This window comes from Mustela nivalis, assembly GCF_964662115.1.
Source record: "Mustela nivalis genome assembly, chromosome: 2".
Lineage (NCBI taxonomy): Eukaryota > Metazoa > Chordata > Mammalia > Carnivora > Mustelidae > Mustela > Mustela nivalis.
This window is the reverse complement of record NC_139021.1, coordinates 144,335,590-144,354,442: the sequence shown is the minus strand read 5'-3', so window position 1 is coordinate 144,354,442 and position 18,853 is coordinate 144,335,590. Positions and strand designations below refer to the sequence as shown.

At 44.9% G+C, this 18,853-nt stretch overlaps 1 protein-coding gene across 2 annotated transcripts in view; it reads left to right on the top strand.

The window, feature by feature from the left end:
• GRID1 (glutamate ionotropic receptor delta type subunit 1) overlaps positions 1-18,853 on the top strand; it is a 691,195-nt gene that overhangs the window by 638,693 nt on the left and 33,649 nt on the right. For both annotated transcript variants that reach the window (XM_082717985.1, XM_082717986.1), the window contains exon 13: positions 8,939-9,134. In XM_082717985.1, the coding sequence (XP_082574111.1) occupies positions 8,939-9,134 (196 nt within the window). The remainder of the gene's footprint in view (positions 1-8,938; positions 9,135-18,853) is intronic.

Here is an 18,853-nt window from a genome sequence, read left to right as displayed (position 1 = left end):
CCAAGATTCAGAGTCTGGGAAGAGAAGAGGTAGAAAGGGGAGGGATAAGGAAGCACCTACAAGGTTAGAGAACTAAGAAAGAGTGATATCCCAGAAGCCAAGTGAAGGAAGGCCTTCAAGAAGGACAGAGTGCTCAAGTTTGTCAGATTCCACTGGTTGGGGCAGAGTGTGGAGTGGGATCTTTAATGACTTTGACAAAAACAGCTTCAGTTCAGTGTGGGGATGAAAACTTGATCAAGGTAGGGTCATGAAGAATGGGGATGGAAGAACTGGAGAGTGGTTGGAGGAAGGTGTGATCTCAAAGAATGCAGGTTTGTTTTTTTTTTTCCCCACAAGATAGAATATGTATATGTTTTCATGCTGATGGAAATGATCTGTATAGGGAAGCGATTTCTTGATGTAGGAGACAGATGAGAATCCTAGAAGGGCAGTGTTTCTGAGAAAATAGGGGGAGGTCTAGGCTCTGGGAGACAGAGTGAGACATCAGTAGGAGCAATGGCAGACCACAATTTAAAAAGTAGGACCAGTGGGTATTCCGTGGTTTTAGGAAAATAAGTTCTTTATAGAGACGCAAAACTCTCTACTGATTGCTTCTACTGTCCTAAGAAACGGGAAGCAGGGTCACTGTGTGAGAGTCATCGAAGAGACTGGGAGGATCAGTTGAGGAGGGGAGTTGGGAAGCGTGAGGCAAGTTGACGGTCCTCCTTAAGTTAATGGCTGTGAAAAAAAAAAAAAAAAGTTAATGGCTGTGATTCTAAAGGTAGACCCATCACTGTGCTGGTCTCCAGCCTGGATTTTTTTTCCCCACCATATTCACTATAAACAGAGCTGTTTTAAACCAGAGTTGATTCTTGCAGAAGACACAAAGCCTGCTCCTATTGTCTGTCAGACCCTGTGTGGAGTGACAGAGATCCAGACCTGGACAGAGTCCAGCCCTGAGGGAGGGGAGACCAACATGTCGATGGTCACATGAATTCCAAGGAAGTAGAGGTTAGGATTGGCTATATTGGGAACACAAAGACAGGGCCTGAATCCCGGGGAGTGGGGGATCTGCTCTTCATACTGGAGACATCGGCTGAGGTGATCCGGGAGGGCAGGCAGGTTTTAGTCCTGTGCAGAAGGCAGGACACAGCATGGTGGGCAGATAACGAGATGAGGGAAGGCTCAGAGGCCTGAGAGCTGAGTAACCTGAGAAGAGACTGGAGGAGATGGGTCTGGAATGCAGGGAGCTTCGAGACTGAGCATCCCCTTTGCCAGTGGTATTAGAGGTCCCCGGTTTTGCCTTAATGGAGGATGTGGCTGTTCAGCCTCTGACCCATGCTGGCGCTTCGATTTGGGACCTGGCCCAACATCATCTGATCCGGCCCCCTCCCTCAGGGCCTGTTCCTGAGCCCTGCTGACTTCCAGGGTCTGGGCTGAGTTCGGCAATCAGAAACAGATGACCACATACGCCCACCTTTCAGAAACTTCAGCCACCAGGGCACCAGGCCTGGGCTCAGTCCAGGCAGAACATGCACCAGTGAGAGAAACTTCAGCCTACCTGGGTGAGGGAGCCTCAGTCTTAAGACCCTGGATGCCCAGGATGGTTCAAGCCATTCTGGATTAGGCTGGACATTTTTGTTTTGTTCTGGGGCTTGAATATGGAACTATCACAGCCCCTTGGAGCCTGGTCGTCCTAGCCAGCAGTGCCGGTGCCTGATGGAGTAGGACAGGAGCCTCTCTCCTCCTTGTGGATCACGGCTGCACTGGGCACCTGGCAGAGGGGGTGGACACGGAGAACACGGAGTCTGCAGAGCTAGGATCTCAAGGCTCAGAGCTGGCTGTCACTTGGGCAGCAGAAGGATTTTCAATTTTAAGGATTTGTGCTGTGTTTACAATGTAATTAAAAAATGCAAATTTTTCAGAAACACATTTGTAAAGAGTGGAAGTCTCACAACTGTTCTTATTCCCCTTGTTTTTGTTCCTATATTTGTTTACATTTAATAATGGTTATTTTTTACCAGAATGCAAATATACCATATACAAAACAGTTGTGTTTTTTTTTTTTTTGGATGGGAGTTTATTTGGGGCATCTTTTTATTTCCAATTAAAAAAAAATAGAATGTAGAGAGAAAACAATGTAGGGGTGGGTGGGGAGGGAGGGGAGTGCCTTCTGTGACCAGCAGCCTTGGGGCACACAATTTAAGAAGGGCTTTGTGGCCTCCTAGATCTTACAAGGATATGTCTTCCTCTTTTTCTTTTTTTAAGATTTTACTTATTTATTTGACAGAGAAAGACATAGTGAGAGAGGGAACACAGGCAGGGGTGGTGGGAGAGGGAAAAGCAGGCTTCCCACTGGGCAGAGAGCCTGATGCGGGGCTTGATCCCAGGACCCCAAGATCATGAGCTGAGCTGAAGGCAGATGCTTAATGACTGAGGCACCTAGGATGTGTCTTCTTGTCATGGGCCATGTCGCCCTCATCCTGATGGGTCACTAAGTGTAAGTGTCCCCAGAAGGTTTTAACCTGACAGTTGTCCTGGGCTGGGATTCAGACCTGTGGCCACTCTCAGAACCAGATGGCTACAAAGGAGTGTGTATAGTTCCACCCCGCCGCCAGCCCCATTGTCACCTACTCTCAGGCTTCCCCGGTGGGCCCTGGGGAGTGTTGAGGGGACTGTCCCAGGGGAGGAGATGCTCACAAACTTGGAACCTGCCTGCCTCTGCTCCTTGGAAAACACGGTGTCTCCAGGTGTCAGGCCCACCCTCAGGGGCACCCTCCAAGTGCTGAAGAAGGACGTGCCCTCAGTGTCAAGTCCAGTGGGAAAAACAACCCCCTGCACATTTGATCTAATCACTTCCTCCATTGTTCTCTAACGTCCTTTCTCTGCTTTATTCATCTTCATAGCACTTTAGATCACTGGCTATGTGACATCAGAGGTCTGCCCGCTACGCCCCCACAAGCCACATTAGCAGCCTGCAAACGAAGACTGTTTTTCTTTTTCCTGAAACATTTTTAAAGTGGTCTAAAAAAACCAAAAGCGCAAAACTCAAGGGTATGCCCAGAGTGGTAGGTGGCCCTTATAGTCTGCCTCTGCACACTCTGTCCTTTCCAGAAAGCTTGCTGATCCTGGCATTCCGTGGTTATTTGTGTTTTTGTTGACATTCGTATGTTTGTCGCTGTCCCTCTACCTCCACAAGAGCGGGAACGTTGTGCTGTTCCTGCTGTATCTCTGCAGAAGTGCTTGACATGAGCGGATGCTTAGGAAAATGTGTTTTGGGATGAACGAATGAAAGAACGAAGGCACCTGTGGAGCCTTTCAGAGCCTGAGGTTGAGAGGCATCTCGGGAGTGTCTCAGCCTTCACCTGAGAGCCTATCCCCCTCGAAGAAGCCGGGTCTAGGAGAGGAGAGAACCGGAAATGTGGCAAAGCCCCGGGTAAGGGAACACCACATGCGAGAAGAATCAGAGAGACTGGAGGCACAATGGGGAACACTGGGGAAGAAACCAAGAAAGGGCAGGGAAATAGGGAGCTGGGAGCACCGATACTGGAAGGTTCCAGAAGCAGGCTGTGGAAACCCACCCAGGCAATCCCAAATGAGTCAAGCAGCGCCATCTCCTAGACACTCAGATGGGAGTGCTGGAAAAGAGGGGCTGCTGGGATCCCAGTCAAGCCATCTGTGGGCTGTAGTTCAGACAGCTTCTGGTTATGAGGATGGGCATCCCCACCCTACCAGGCCTTTTGGGTTACTCCAGTACTTTCTCTTCTTTTTAAGGAACAGTAATAGGTTTATATAGATTTAGATTTATCAGGCCCATGATTATGGCCACCCCACAGTTGTTAAAATCTCTTTTACATATACTGTATATTGATTCTGCTCCTGCTACAAGTGTATTTATCTCTATTGCCAATGTAAATAGTTCTGTAACATGCAAAGATGTGTTTATAAATTCTGTGTTATTGATTTTTCTCATGCTGCAAACACATTTATCTCTTTGTTAATGAAAATGTATCTAGGAAAGAGTAAGACTGATTTATAGAGAAAGGTATGGGGCGGGAGGGAGGTGGTGCTGAGCTGGGTAGGCTGTCCTTGGCCACAGCCAAAGGAGACATCATGGGACGTCAAAGGTGCATGTGTAATTGGAGGAAACTGCTCTCAGAGGCAAAGGATGTTTGGGAAGTCCTTTTGCAAGGCATCTGGTGTGTTCATGGGAGTCAGCTATGCTTTCAGCTAGGGGAGACCCTCCAAATTACCCATCTGAGCCAGGAGATAGAGAGGAGCATCTCCCCTTGGTCTCAAACCCAGTTTCAGTAGGGCACAACTAAGTGAAAGATATTGGCTCAGTAGTAAGCTTAGAAATAGGGCCAAGCTTTGCCATCGGAGGATTCCAACACTAAACGTTGTCAAAAGATGAAAAAGCACGGGGATAGACAGCAAGCTACCGGGATGCAGGGTAAGCTGCAAAGTGCATATTCTTGCAAAGTGACACTTCATTAGTGAAGGCAGACCCAGACAGGGCAGCCCAGGGAAGATGCTTTTAAAGACTTCCTTTCCTAATACAGACAGGGTCATGAAAGCATTGTATGGTGACAGATGGTAGCTCCACTTGCACTGAGCTTAGCCTAATATATAGACTTGTTGAGTCACTATGTCATACACCTGAAACCAATGTAACAGTGTGTGTCAACTGTACTTCACTAAAAGTAAATACATTAAGACATCCTTCCCTGGAAGCTTCTGCCACCCAGGCACTCGCTGCTTTCCCAGGAAAACCTCTGCCGGGCAGTTACCATCACAGTTCCCCCAAAACAAGAGTACATATGGCCTGCCCATGGTGTGTTGGTGTCTCCATGCTGGGTCTGGGTTCCTCAGGTTGACTTCCTCAGTGACTTCCTCAGGTTGTCACTTTAGGCCTCCTGGGTACCTAAAACATGTAGAGTTCACAAGGTGACCCCTTGCATGCTGATGAAGAGGCATTTGCATGTACCTTGACAACAATATGGAAACAAGAAACAGGCTCCCTACTGGGGATGCATTTGGACAGGTGCCAAGACAGGCTTCAATCTCATGAGTCCAGGAAAGTCAGAGAAGCTGCTTGTCCTTGGTTGCTTCTGTCCAAGCATGACCGTCACCACCCCATCACTGATGATCCCTTTACATTGTTCTCTTCTTTGACCATTTGAACTCCTTATTGGCAGCCTAATAGAAAGGCTAGCATCTTTAAACATTGCCTATGTGCCGGACATATGTCTGTGATCCTTAATCTTCACCACACCTGTGAGAAAGTTCTGAGTTAAGAAAACTAAGGCTTCAGTTGGGGGTTCTGAAACCTGCATGTGCATCACGATCCCCTGGAGGGCTGTGAAAGCACAGATTGCTGAGTGACACCCCAAAGTTTCTGGCTCAGTAGTTCTGGGGTGGCCCAGGAAACTACATTTCTTCAAGGGTTTTGGGGGATGCTGATGCTGGGACTCTGAGGGCCATACTTTGAGAACTACAGGCCTGCCTCGTATAGCGAAGTTTATTCACAGGCAGGATTCACACCCACACCTCTAAGATTCCAAAACCTCCATCATTTCAGCTGATATGAAGTGTGTGTCCCAGAGGGACCACCAGTGCCTTCTTGGGTAATATCTTGTCTTGCTGGAACGCCTTCCCCCCTGATTCTCCATCCAGCTCCCTCCACCCATCGTTCACAGCTCCACTTAACATTTCCTCTTCTACAAAGCGCTTCTGTGGCTCTGGCCCTAGCCCACTGCCCCTCCCCTGTGCTTTCAGGATCCTCCAGGAAGAGCTCTCCTGTAGTTTGCTCATGTTGTTTCCTTACTGTCGGTTTACTTCTCTGACCATCCATCACCCCCCCCCCCATGAACCCCACGAGGATGCCCACCATTCATTCCTTGCTCTCTTACCAAGTGACTGCTCGATGGAGCTGTTGATGGAACCACTAACTGGTTGAATGACCTCAGCCAGGAGCAGCTTGCTTGGTGGAGGTTTATAGACATAGCCCCTACGACGGACAGATCTGCATCTCTCTGTGGTAGGGGTGCGTGGATGCTTCCTAGCACTTGCTGCTGAAGAAATTAATTGGAGAAACATGCTAACTTAAGTGTGCTGGTGCTGCCTTCTCCCAGCTAAGCATCTCTGGATTGTTCGGACAGGTGTCCTATCTGGTGTGCGCATCTGTCTTCCCCTGCCTGCCAGAGTTGGCTTGGACCCTGACTTGCTGGCCTCTCCTTGACCCCTTTATTCCTCCACTGGTGTCCCTTCCAAAACTGTACCCTCTGATGAGAGAATGAGTACCCCAAGGAGATGATGGCTTTGGCATATGAATAGTTGGGTCCTCCTGCCTGAACCTCCAAGTCCTTTGATAGCATTATCTACTCTCAGATATGATGGCGGTACCTAGTATGTGCTGGGCATGTTAGTGAGCTTGCAAGCTTTCCTTGAAAGAGGATGTGTGCATCTGAGATGGGAGAGATCCATCTGCAATGACTCGTGGCTTCGCGAAGTGATATATGGAAGCCGTGGGGCTAAGCCATGAGGCCAGCCCAGCGAACGGAGGTGGTATTGGGGGGTGGGAACAATGAGGTCTACTGGGACAGACTTGGACATAAAGCCATAAATATTCGGGCTGCCTACTTGTCATCCAGAGATGATCCCTGAGCCTCTGGCCAGGGGCACAGTCATGAATAACTACTAGGAGGAGAGAGGAAATCTCCATTTCAAACGTGGGGATGTAACAGTAGTGCTGAGCTCCTTGGCAGTTAGGCATTCAAGCCAGACTCATGGAAACTGCAGTAATTTAGAACAGTTCAGTGTTTAGACTCAACTGTGTAATTCATCCTGATGTTTCCCATTCATCAAAGCCTCGTGTTTGTTTGTATTACCATGAGAAAAATAAAAAACGTGGGGAAAAGAGATCCCCCCGCCTTTCATTACAGGCAAATTACGACAGAGTTACAACCCTTGGGGCCCTTCAAGCAAAGGAACATCTTGCTTCAATTAGATATAAATAATGAACAATAATTAGAAAGATTTCTTCATCGAATTTGTTATTTTATGTTTCCTTTCATCGGTAATGTATTGAAACAAATACTGAGCTCCCTTTCTGGACTGTGTAGCAGGGCCTAAAGGAACTTCACGGAGTGTCTCTCCAAAGCAGGAGGAAGCAGCTATCACTGGTTCTTCCGTGAGCACGCTGCGAAGACTGTTGTCAGCCCTGGGTCCAGCACCACGATGCACACCGGAAGTAACCTTGGGTCCAGCCCTCCAGCTTCTAACAGTCTACTATGCAGAATAATTGTTCCTGGTGACTGGCCCCTGAGTTTGAGTCAGCTCAAACAGCTTAACACACATCCTCTCAGTTCGTCATAACAGTAGCCCCCTACCACAGGCTTTGCTTCTTGCCCTAAAAGATTCGGAAATTGAAGCACAGAGAGTTTAGCTAACCTGCCAGTCCTGCATTGTCCGCGATGGGGGAGCTGCAATGTAAGGCAGGTGGTTGGACTCCAGAGATGCGGCTTCTGCTCACCCTGGTATGCTTTGCTTGGAAATCACAGTGCTATTATGCTGCCATAGAAACCACGCAGGGTGTAGATGGTACGGGGAGGAAAGTGATGGCCGTGGCTTTGCGTGGGGAAGGGAGGCACCGAGATCTTCTGGGTGTTTGCAGGAGAACATCAAGTAGATAAGTGAAATAAAGGGGTTCCAGGCAGAGGAAGCACCATGGCCTGGTGCTATAGAGGGGGAGCTATGTGGGATTTCTCCTTTCAGCCTTGGCTTTGGGGCTGCGTGGAGACAGAAGCAGTAGCTTTAGATGAGATCAGAAGATGGAGGGTTGTGTAGATCAGGTTGAAAAGATTGGATCTTCTGAAAAGGGGGACTGAGGGAAAAGTGGAGATGATGTTCCTGGTTGGTACAAAGGAGAAAGAGATTTCCAGGAGAGAAATAAAGAGTGATTAAGTTGGAACCTGGACAGAGAGAGCCTGGCTCGCCACCGAGCGTTTGGGGAATTTTTGTTCTTTTTGCCATTTGATTATGTATGTAACATCTTCTCAGCACACTGAACCAGGTGGTGCCCGCGAAAGACAGGTGAGGGCTTTGTGCCAAGTGGTCCTTCCCAGTGTGACTATTGCCCCCACCCCAAGGAAGACTCTCATTCTCCCCCTGCAGCTCAGGCATCTGCTGGGGAGTCTTCTGGATGTGCTCCCTCCCTCCAACATGCACGTGGCTTGAGCTACCTGCTTCTCCTTTGCATAAAACCAACTCCAGGCTCTCAGAAGTGCTTTGTTTTATCTTTACCATCTTTTAATAATTGCCCACGCCTAAAAATCAAGACACTTCCTTTAAAAACACAGATTTCTTTATTGGAAGACAGATTGAGGGGGAGGTGCTCAAAATGTAACAATTGGATCGAAATCTAGAAGAGCCACAAACTTTGGAGGAGACCTGCCTCTTCACAGGCATAACCCGAGTGCGTGTCTCTGCCCACGCCAGTTCTAAGTGGCAGAGACTAGACATTGTCATCAATCATACTAACATGTGTTTCTTTCCGGTGCTGTAGGCGTTGGAGTTGGAGACTTTTAGTGTCCAACTGCCTGTGTTGCTCTCTTATACTGTGATAGTCTGTATGTGTCTGTGGCTAGACTATAAGCTCCCTGAGGGCAGGAATGCTGTCTTACAGATCCTTTTGTCCCTTGACCTCAGGGCAGGAGCTGATTTTAGATGTTTGGTAATCTTATTGAATTAATCTACATTGAGGAAATATACCTGTGTTAGGATTAGGCCCTGACAAGTTACAGTCTGGGCCCAGGAACTGGAGCTCCTCGGGGTTTGGAGTGAAGAATGGAAAGAGTGGGCCACAGCTGGGCTTGGTCCTCAGGAGAACCTTGCAGCCCATCTATATCCCTGCAGTGGCATCATGTTCCCATGTTTCACTGTCCTTTTGCATTTTCAGGACGTTCCAGGACCTCTCCAAACAAGTTGATATATCTTACGGCACTGTTCGGGACTCTGCTGTGTATGAGTACTTCCGAGCCAAGGGCACCAACCCCCTGGAACAAGACAGCACATTTGCTGAGCTCTGGCGGACCATCAGCAAGAACGGAGGGGCCGACAACTGTGTGTCCAGCCCTTCGGAAGGCATCAGGAAGGTAGGCGGGAGGTGGCCACCTGGCCACGTGTGCACTGTGACTGACTATGGGCACTGTCATCTCCAAGGTAGGGAACACCTTCCTGAAGCATCTCCTTTGAGTCACCCTGTCACCTGCAGGATGATCCGTCTTCAGCCAGTTGGACAAAAGTTTCTCACAGGCCTGTGAGTGTCTATAGGAGATGTACATGTTCTTTAGCTAAGATGCCCATTCTTGGCAACAGAAGCAGAGAGCTGCTCATTAGATATCTTCTAAGTTTCTAAAGGGTCAGTGAAGAGCAGGCAGATTAAGCCTGAGGCATGGTCCTCCCTCCTCATGGGCTCATGGGATGGAGGTTCAGAGAGACCTGCCATCCCAAGTGAGAGCACTCAGCCAAAGCAAAAGCAGAGGAGCAGGTAAGAGGTGGAGGGACTGTGGGGACAAGGTTGAGGAGAGGGCGGGCACACAGTGGGCAACCAGGGGTTAGAATGGGGAAGATCACACATAAGGGGTGGGTGGTCCAGAGCAAGGGCTGGTCGGTTGACCTGGCATATCTGTGAGACTGTGCTTCAGCAGAGAGGTGTGCTATGGGGGTGGTGGTAAGGGCAGCAACCCCAGGATGGAGTCCACAGTGAGGAAACCTGAAAGAGCGCAAGGTGAGAGGAAGCCAGAGCCAGAGAGAAGGAGGAGGCAGAAAACCCATCGCATGCTTCAGGCAGTGGGTTAGACTTTGCTCATTTATTTCACTGAATCAATCATCACTATCCCATTATATAGATGAGGATCAGAGACCTGGGGTCACACTCCTAGTTAGGGTCGACGCCTGGGGTTCCGGGCTGTGTTTGGCATTTATCCACCTTGTGCTTGAAGAGCCCTTATAGGAGGAGGAAGATGATGGGGTGAAGGCAAGTGTCATATAAGGAAGCTACTGGTGGTGGTGTCCTGTCCAGTGACCCTTATCTGCGGTAGCTGCTGTCCCTCAGGTCCCCAGTGAATGGTATGAGAAAGATGTGCTCTCTGAGTAGATGGGCAGTCCAGGCTGCCTCGGCATCTCCTCCTTCCCCGTCCGTTCTCAAGGAGCAGTTAGCGTAGGATGGCCTCTCCTTGCTGTTTAGCCGCACTGAGCTGCAGGAAGCGTCTGGGCTCGGAAGCCTGACATGCGTGGGTGTGAATCCCAGCGCCACACTCGCCAGCTGTGTAAATTTGAGCACACCACTCTTCCTGTCTGGAACCTCTCAGAGTTGAGAGACGTCCATTGGGAGTCTCCTTAGAAACTTAAAGCCCTTGGAGGTACACGATACGGTTGATACCACAACCAAGTGATAACAAAAATAACAGAACACAGTATAAATGCATTATTCCTATCCTGACAAGATTTATTAAAATCTCTTTGTTTTAGTGAACTACAAAAGATGGCGCTCTAGCCTCCAGCTGCTGGGTCTTCTTCCATCCCTGACAGTGAATCTTTGGGGCTGTAGATGATAATGAATATAAAGGTGACTTAAGGCATTTTACGAACATAAGGCCTGGGCCAAATGGGTTTTGAGTTTCTGCTCTCTGCTTTCTTTGTCGCTCATAGAGAGCAGACACTCCCATCCACGTGGGATTCTTGTGACGATTCAGTGCAATAGTGCTATGAAGAGTTCTTCTAATAAAGGAGCTTTATTAGAACTTTACTTTTGACTTTATTAAACTTCTGTTTATTGTAAGACAGTTTAAAGAAAAAAAAGACAAGTCACATACTGGGAGGGGATATTTACAGTGCGTTATAACCAAGATAAGATTAATATCATGATTATTGGAAGAATTCTTATAAATCTGTAAGAAAAATTCAAATAATTCAACAGAAAAATGAGCAAAAGACTTGCACAGGCCTTTCACAGAAGAGGCAATGCATATGGCTAGGATATCATAGGAAGAGATGTTCAAAATCATTAGTGATGTAGGATATGCAAATCAAGACCATAAAGGTATATCATTTTACACCAATTAGACTGGCATAAAATGAGAGGTGGTGGAGAGGACGCGAGTAACAGGTGGTTAATTGCAGGTGGGAGTGTACCCAGTACAACCACTTTGGAAATGAGTACGCTCTTCTCTTATAAAATGTAACATTCATATACCCTATGACCCAGCGAGGCCACTCTGAATATCTACCCAAAGGAAACTCCTGCATGCACTTCAGAAGTGAAAAAGGTCAGGGTAGTATCACTTATAAAGTCAGAACCCTGGAAACAATCCCAATGAGCCTTAACAAGGTGAAAAAAATAGGACCTGCCACGAAATAAATGGCCTACAGCTTCATGTAATAGCACGAATGAATCTTAGCAAAATAACACTGAATCTGAAAAAGCATCAAAGGCAATTTTATACAGATCAACTAATAGAAAACAACATACAACTTAGGACCCATTTAAAATGTATGAAACACATGCATGCACACAGCCAAAGTAAGGATGAAATACAAAATTCACGATAGTGGTCAAGGCAGATGGGAGAGGCAGAGCAACGGGGAGGAGAGAACCAAACAGTTGAACAGAAGTCAAGGTCAGTGCTAGCTTTAGACACGTAAACAGGGTTTAATTTTTTTTTTTTCATTTCTCATTGTAAGAAATAACTAATGAGTTAATTAAAAAGAGGGCCATTCCTGGACAAAAGGATGGGTGTCCTGAACCCAGGGTTGTGATTAATCCCACTTAGAGCACCTACCTGCTCTTCCAAGTAAGTCAGTCCTGACCAAGCCAGGCAGAGTTTGACTGCCACAGATGCCAGGCCCTTTTTGTCCTTACAAGCTCCCATGTGCCTGCCTTGTCTTGCTCCTGGTGTACCATAAGAGAACAGACACCACCACGGAGCCCTGTGGAGGGTGATAAATCTAGAGATGGTTCATTGGGGAAGTATCTCCTCGTCATCCTACTTAGCCCTCATTCGTTGCTGGCACATTAGAAATCATTCACCCTCTGGCGATATGATGAAAACCATGTAAAAAAGGTTAAGTAGTGGAAGATGCAAAGAAAGGAGTCCTCAGAAATGCCTAAAGCTTCGGGGTGCAGAATCTAATCTCTTTTTCAGTACATAGGATGTGTTACTTTTATGACACCTTCATTTTATAAACCCCAAACCAGCTTTGGGGTCACAAATCTCCCTCCTGCATTTGGATCTCTAAGAAAAAAACCGACTGCCAGCACTAGACAAATGTTAAGGGTTTTATAACTACGGTCATAAAAGTGAGTTTATGGTATTGTCAGAAAATGGAGTGTGCTGCATTTTTTTTTTTTTTACTGGAAGGAGAGCTCAGATTTACTCTCAGATCCTCTTCATGCGCCTGTCTGGGGGTAAGGGGAGCTCCTGGCCCTAAATGCTTAAGCAGTGTGGACAGCTCAGCAAAGGTGAGGAGGGGCGTCCCCAAGGGGCGTTGCCGGAATCTTCCTTAGTAAGGGGAGGATGACCTCCCTTCTAATTTCCAGTTACTCTTTGGTGACTCTGGCTCCATTTCTGGAGAGTGCTTGGTAGTGGAGCAATGTCTAATTGGTCCTGAAGTCAAGGAGCTTGGTGTAGAGAGTAACCTCAGAGAGCTGTTATGTTTTCCTAGGGAGTGCTGCAGCTTTTAATGACTTGAAACCAATTTAGGTGGGAAATTGCTTAGCAAGAGGTGACTACTTTTCCACAGTCTCAGAACCAGGGAAAGGGATTATGTCATGGTTGTCCAGCCTCTGTGACCCATGCCTTCATGCTAGTGGCCCCTCAGACAAGAAGGGGGCAGCCCTTTCTGGGCTCTGATGAGGAGAACAGGAAAGAATATGTAAGACAAAGGCAGTTTTATTTATTTATTAAGAGCCCACAACATCCAGTTTTTACAACAGACCTGCCTGGCACCCAGTAAGTTTCAATAAATAGGGGGTTGTCCCTAAATGAGTCATCTGTTTGCTGTCTGACTGAGCAGAGACACGTAAATCTGAGCTACAGTTGGTGCCACCAGTTAGCAGGTTACCCTCCATGGATCCCTTGATGGGAGCGGTAAGGGAAGTAACTCTAGGGTCCCTTGCAGGCTTGTCTCTTCATAGCCTTCTCTTAAGAAAGAAGCCATGCTGGTCCTCAGAAAGAGGAAAGAGGCTGCCTTCCTTTCTCTCAGCCACCTGCTCCTGTCAGCGATGAGGAAAGAGTAGACTAAGTATCGGTGAATATGGTCCATGGGCTAAATCTGGCACATGGCCTATTTTTGTAAATAAAGTTTTATTGAGACACAGACACACTCTTTCATTTACATACTGTCTATGGTGTCTTTCCTACTACTTCAGCAGTGTTGAGTAGTTGTACCAGAGACCATATCATCTCCAAAGCCTGAAATATATATTACATGGCCCTTTTAAAACAAAATTCAGGATCCCTGGTCCAGAGCAATGGGTGGGCCAGGGATCTTACCCCTAGGTCCATATCATCTAAAGGCACATACACCTATCCAGTTGCTCACTGTCTGACTCTGTACCATCCAAGAGTGCATATAAGCACATCAAGTAAGGAGTCCACCTCTTAGTCCTACATCATCTAACAGCCCACAGACACATGCAGTAACACATTACTTAGCTCCAGGCCACCAAGTTGCACATCAGTGTATCTAGTACTATATCATCTTAGCTTTGTACCATCCAGTAGCTTACAGGTCTGCCTACCCACTGCCCTTTCTGGTCCTGTTCAGGTCTAACTCTAGTGGCCCAGGACTTCTCCCTCACTATACCGGGACCCAGCTCTGCTCCTGGCCTGGCCTAGACCCCCCCAGAAATCTGCTGAGCAGTCTCCAGGCACTGGGCCAGATGATATACATATATTATTCTTTTCATCCTAAACAGATCTCTTGATTATCATCATCTACATCATGTAGAAATGGGGCCTAGGCCTCAGAGGAATGAAGAGGCTTGCTCAAGGTCACACAGACCTGAGTAAGTCATGGCACAGTCCAAGCCAAAGCTCATTCCCACCTTGTCTCTTCTCACAGGGTATCCCTCCCATTTCTGTGCCTTATGGTGCCTCTGCCTTTTGCATACTCTTTACTTTATGTTTTTATTTCCCTTCCTCTTTTACACCGGAGTAATGAGACACATACCTGAGCCCATTTTTAAAAACGTTACCTGCCCTTCCGTGCCCTAGCAAAGGTTTCTTAAGTCTGATTTTATATTTTGTCCAAACTACTGAAAATATCAAAGAAATTCTGAGATGCAGAACTGGGCTAGCAAGTGGCTCAGATTTCTATGATAATAACTTTGTCACATGAAATCAGACTTTAATGTTGTTGGTGGAAATTTTTTTCTTGAGTTTGATCAACACTATCAAGTAATATCCAGTGTAACCCAATTTCGGTGCAGCGCTGGGGTTGACCAGGCCTGCCAATTTATTAAGGCTTTCCATAAATCAGACCTAATGTTTAATAACATTGTCAAATAGAATACAGTGTTAATAGTTCAAATGTCAATCTTCGCAGCTCATTGAGCTCTTCGAATAAATAGACAAGTAGCTTGTTTTAGAACTGTTTAGAAACAGTATTTTTCAGAAGGAAGTAGCTTTTGAGTCCAGCAGTCCTAACAGAAGGTGGTTTTTTTCCACTCAGTAAATATCGCTGAGGTCATAAAGTGTGAATGCAAATGCAGGAAGAAAGCAGGCCCACAAATCTTATTTATTTCCACACTGATCTAATGCTTGCCCTGGACCAGATTGGGCATCATCCAACAGCCCCCGTGTTTTGTCCCTTCCCTTGCACTCTGCTTTATGGCAAGGGTTATTTCCTTTGCATGCACCCTCTGCTGAATGTCAGGGACTTTACTGTGTGGCAGAAAAGGATAGGGTTGGGGGCCATACCCTGAGGCTGGTAGGTCCTTCTTGGGGTCCCCAGAAGGACTGTAGCTTGCCATGGGAGGACAAGGAACTTTGGTCCCCCACAATACTCTTCATTTGGAAGGATCATGGTAAGGAAGCAACCTAGTTTCATGGCCTGCTGTATGTTCCTACTGAGGAGGGAGAAGAAGCTTCTGTGGAATGGTAGTCCTTTGCATTTGAGGGATACTATGTGCATTGATCAGGAAGATTTGGCGAGGTTGATCAAAAGGAATGTTGATGTGGGTCTGGCTCCCTGGAAGAGACTGGTACAAACTAGGCAGTCCTGTGCAGAGGAAAGGAGCAACATTCTTTTGGCAGCAGCCATGGACCTTATAGGCGCATTTTGTTCTTTCTCTGCTTCTGAGTCAATGCAGACCAGGGATTCCGTATGCTTCTTTCCTTCTGAGATACTCACATTGGATAACTATTCATCTCTGTATCTTTTCTACTTGCTCAAAAGCACTGTATCCATATGTCAAGTTGGAAAGTCTCTTTTCTTTATATGTTCACGTATTTACTTACTCATCCATTCAAGAAAGGTAGTTTGAATAGCTTAATGCCTAGGAGTTTGGAGATGTGAATTAAAGTTTCACTTTTGACTTAATTTAATCTGTGGCTTGTCTTTGGTCAAGTGAATTCACTCTCTGAGCTATCTGTGAGTCTGAGAAGGGCCTTCCCAGATTAGTTGTGAGTTTACCAATGCATTAAGCAGACAGTGTCCAGTATGGTAACATGAGGTTGTCTTTTGGTAGACATCAGCAAACTGCCTCAGCACCTACTATTGTTAGGAAATGAAGATAAAAAATAAATAAAGACAAATAGTATATAATCTTTTCATGAAGTGTAATTGACATAAAATGAAATGCACATGTACTAAGTGTTTGTTTCATGGGTTTAGACAATCATCTACAACTGTGTAATCAACACCCAAAACAAGCTATAGAAACTGTTCTTCATTTTGGAAAGTTTTCTCATGTCACTTTCTGGATACTTCTCCCCACCCCGAGAAGCAACCACTTACAACTTTCTAGTAATACAGATTACGTTGACCTGTTCTTATAATTCACGTAAGTGGAATAATATAAAATATATATATTTGTGTTCTCTTTCATCCAGTGAAACACCAATGAGATTTAAGTTGTGGATATCAGTACTTCTTTTTCTTTCTTCCTTTTGAGTAGAATTCCATTGTATGAATAAATCTCAGTGTCTTTATCCATTTTCCAGTTGACATACATTCAGCTGTTGCTGGGGCTAATAGGAGAAAGACTGTATGATCATTTTTTTTTTAAGATTTTTTTTATTAAAAAAAGATTTTTTTATTTATTTGACAGAGATCACAAGTAGGCAGAGAGTCAGGCAGAGAGAGAGGAAGGAAGCAGGCTCCCTGCTGAGCAGAGAGACCGATGCGGGGCTCAATCCCAGGACCCTCAGATCATGACCTGAGCCAAAGGCAGAGGCTTTAACCCACTGAGCCACCCAGGCGCCCCTGTATGATCATTTTTTAAAAAGATTTTATTTATTTATTTGACAGACAGAGATCACAAATAGGCGGAGAGGCAGGCCGGGGAGGGGGGAGGGAAGCAGGCTCTCCACTGAGCAGGGAGCCTGATGTGGGGCTCAATCCCAAGACCCGGAGATCATGACCTGAGCCGAAGGCAGATTCTTGACCTACTAAGCAACCCAGGTGCCCTGAGTATCATTTTTATACAAAATCTTTTGCGGAGATATGTTTACACTTTTCTTTACCAAATATAGAAGAGTGAAATTCCTGGTTCATGGGGTAGATGTGTGTTTACCTCTACAAGGAATTCCCCAGGCACCTCCAACTCTATTTTATACTCCCACTGGTAATACCTGACTTACATACTTGTAAGCTCCAATTGCTGAACATCCTAACCAACATTTAGTGTTACAATGTTTTTGACTGTAGACAATTTAGTGGATGTGAAGGATGGTTCTAGGTAGTTTTGCCACAGATATCTTGCTGCAAGCATTTTCATTGCAAACCTTTTCGCCATATAACTAATTGGCTGTTGGGCAGTTTTGCCATAGAAGTTAAAATAGCTGGTGGACAGTCTGGCTTTACTTCTCCACTGAAAATTTTTCCTTTTTTATATTATATAAATCTTAGCTAGCCCTCGTAATGATCTATATAAATCTCAGCTAGCCCTCATAATGGTCTATACAGTAACATGTAGAGATAATGGTCTTAAAATAGTGTATGATGACAAATCCGTATGTTGACTTGATAGAAAATACAGTGATGAAACTTACTGGAAGTGTGAAATAAGGGAATGTAAAGCCAGATTGCACTCTAGACTACACTAGAAAATGATGACAGATCAGTTACAATGATCACAAAGCTCAGTTCCAAATGCATTACAGCCTTAGCATTTCTTCCACATTTTCCATAGAACTTTAGAGCATTTGTCAGTGGACATGTGAGACTCTGCCAAGAAGGAACAATAGTGTAGAAGGCTCTCATCATGTAGTGCAAAGCTCAGTTACAAATATGCATCCTAGTATTTGGAAAACCGATATCTGTCTTAATGAAGGAAGAAATTAATTTTATTAATTTGTTCATGTTTCATTATGTCCTTTTTAATGTCCCTTATTTCTTTTTCATTATTTTATCTTTTACAGCAAAATTCCCTTATAGCCAATTAGCTATGCGGTGGAAATGCTTTCAGCAAAGATGTCTATGGCAAAGATGCTTATGGCAAAAGTGAGAACATGGTGAAGGATATCCCATTTTTTAATTGGCACTCTTTTGGTGGCTAATGATGGCTAGTACTCTTTCATGTGCTTATTGGCCATCTGCATAGCCTCTCTCTCTCTCTTTCTCTTTATAATTTAAATTCAATTAGCCAACATATAGTACATCATTAGTTTCACATAGCCTCTCTCAAGCAGTGTGCACTCAAGTCTTTTGTTAATTTTTACTGGGCACTGCAGCTTTTCATTATAGATTTAGATGAGTTTTCAATATATTCTAGATATAAGTCCTTGATCAAATAGAAGTATTGCAGTTATAATTTCCAGTTGGTAATTTGCCCATTCATTTTCTTAATGGTGTTTTTTTAAAGAGTAGAATTTTTAGATTTTGACAAAACCCCATGTACCAGGGGTTTTTTCTTTTACAGTTTTAATGCTATTTGTGTCCTATGTAAGAAAGTTTCCTACCTTAAAGTTGCACATTTTCTTCTGGAAGGCTTTTACATTTATGTCATCTATTTATGTTTGTATTTATGTTGCATATCAAATTAGTTTTTGTATATGGAATAAAGAAGTGGTCCATGTTCTTTTTCTCCCCCCATACATATATCCAATTGATCTAGCATAATTTATTAAGAAGATGAAAAATAAAAATGTGTTTACTTAATAAAGAGAATAAATGTGTTGATTGAAAATTACCTGGCCGTATATTTTTTGGTCTATTTCTGGATTCTTTATTCTGTTCCATTGATCTATATATCTATTCTTATGCTAGTATAAAAGTGTCTTGATCACTGTAGCTTTATAATAATCCTAATTCCTTAAATCAGGTAGTGTAAATCCTCCAACTTTGTTTTTCTCTTACAAGAGTATTTGGGCAATTCTAGATCATTTCCATTTGAATCTTAGAATCATGTTGTCAAATTTCTTAAAAAATCCTTGAGATTTGGATAGCTATTACACTGAATCTATAGGTCATTTGGGGGGAAATTGATATCTTCACAGTATTGAGTCTTCTAATCCACAATCTATTAATCCAATAATCGATTTTCTTTCAAAACACCAACTTTTGACTTTATTGATTTTCCTGTGTTATATAGTTTATTGATTTCAGATTTTTTTTTTTTGTTAATTTTTTTTCTCCTGTTCACTTT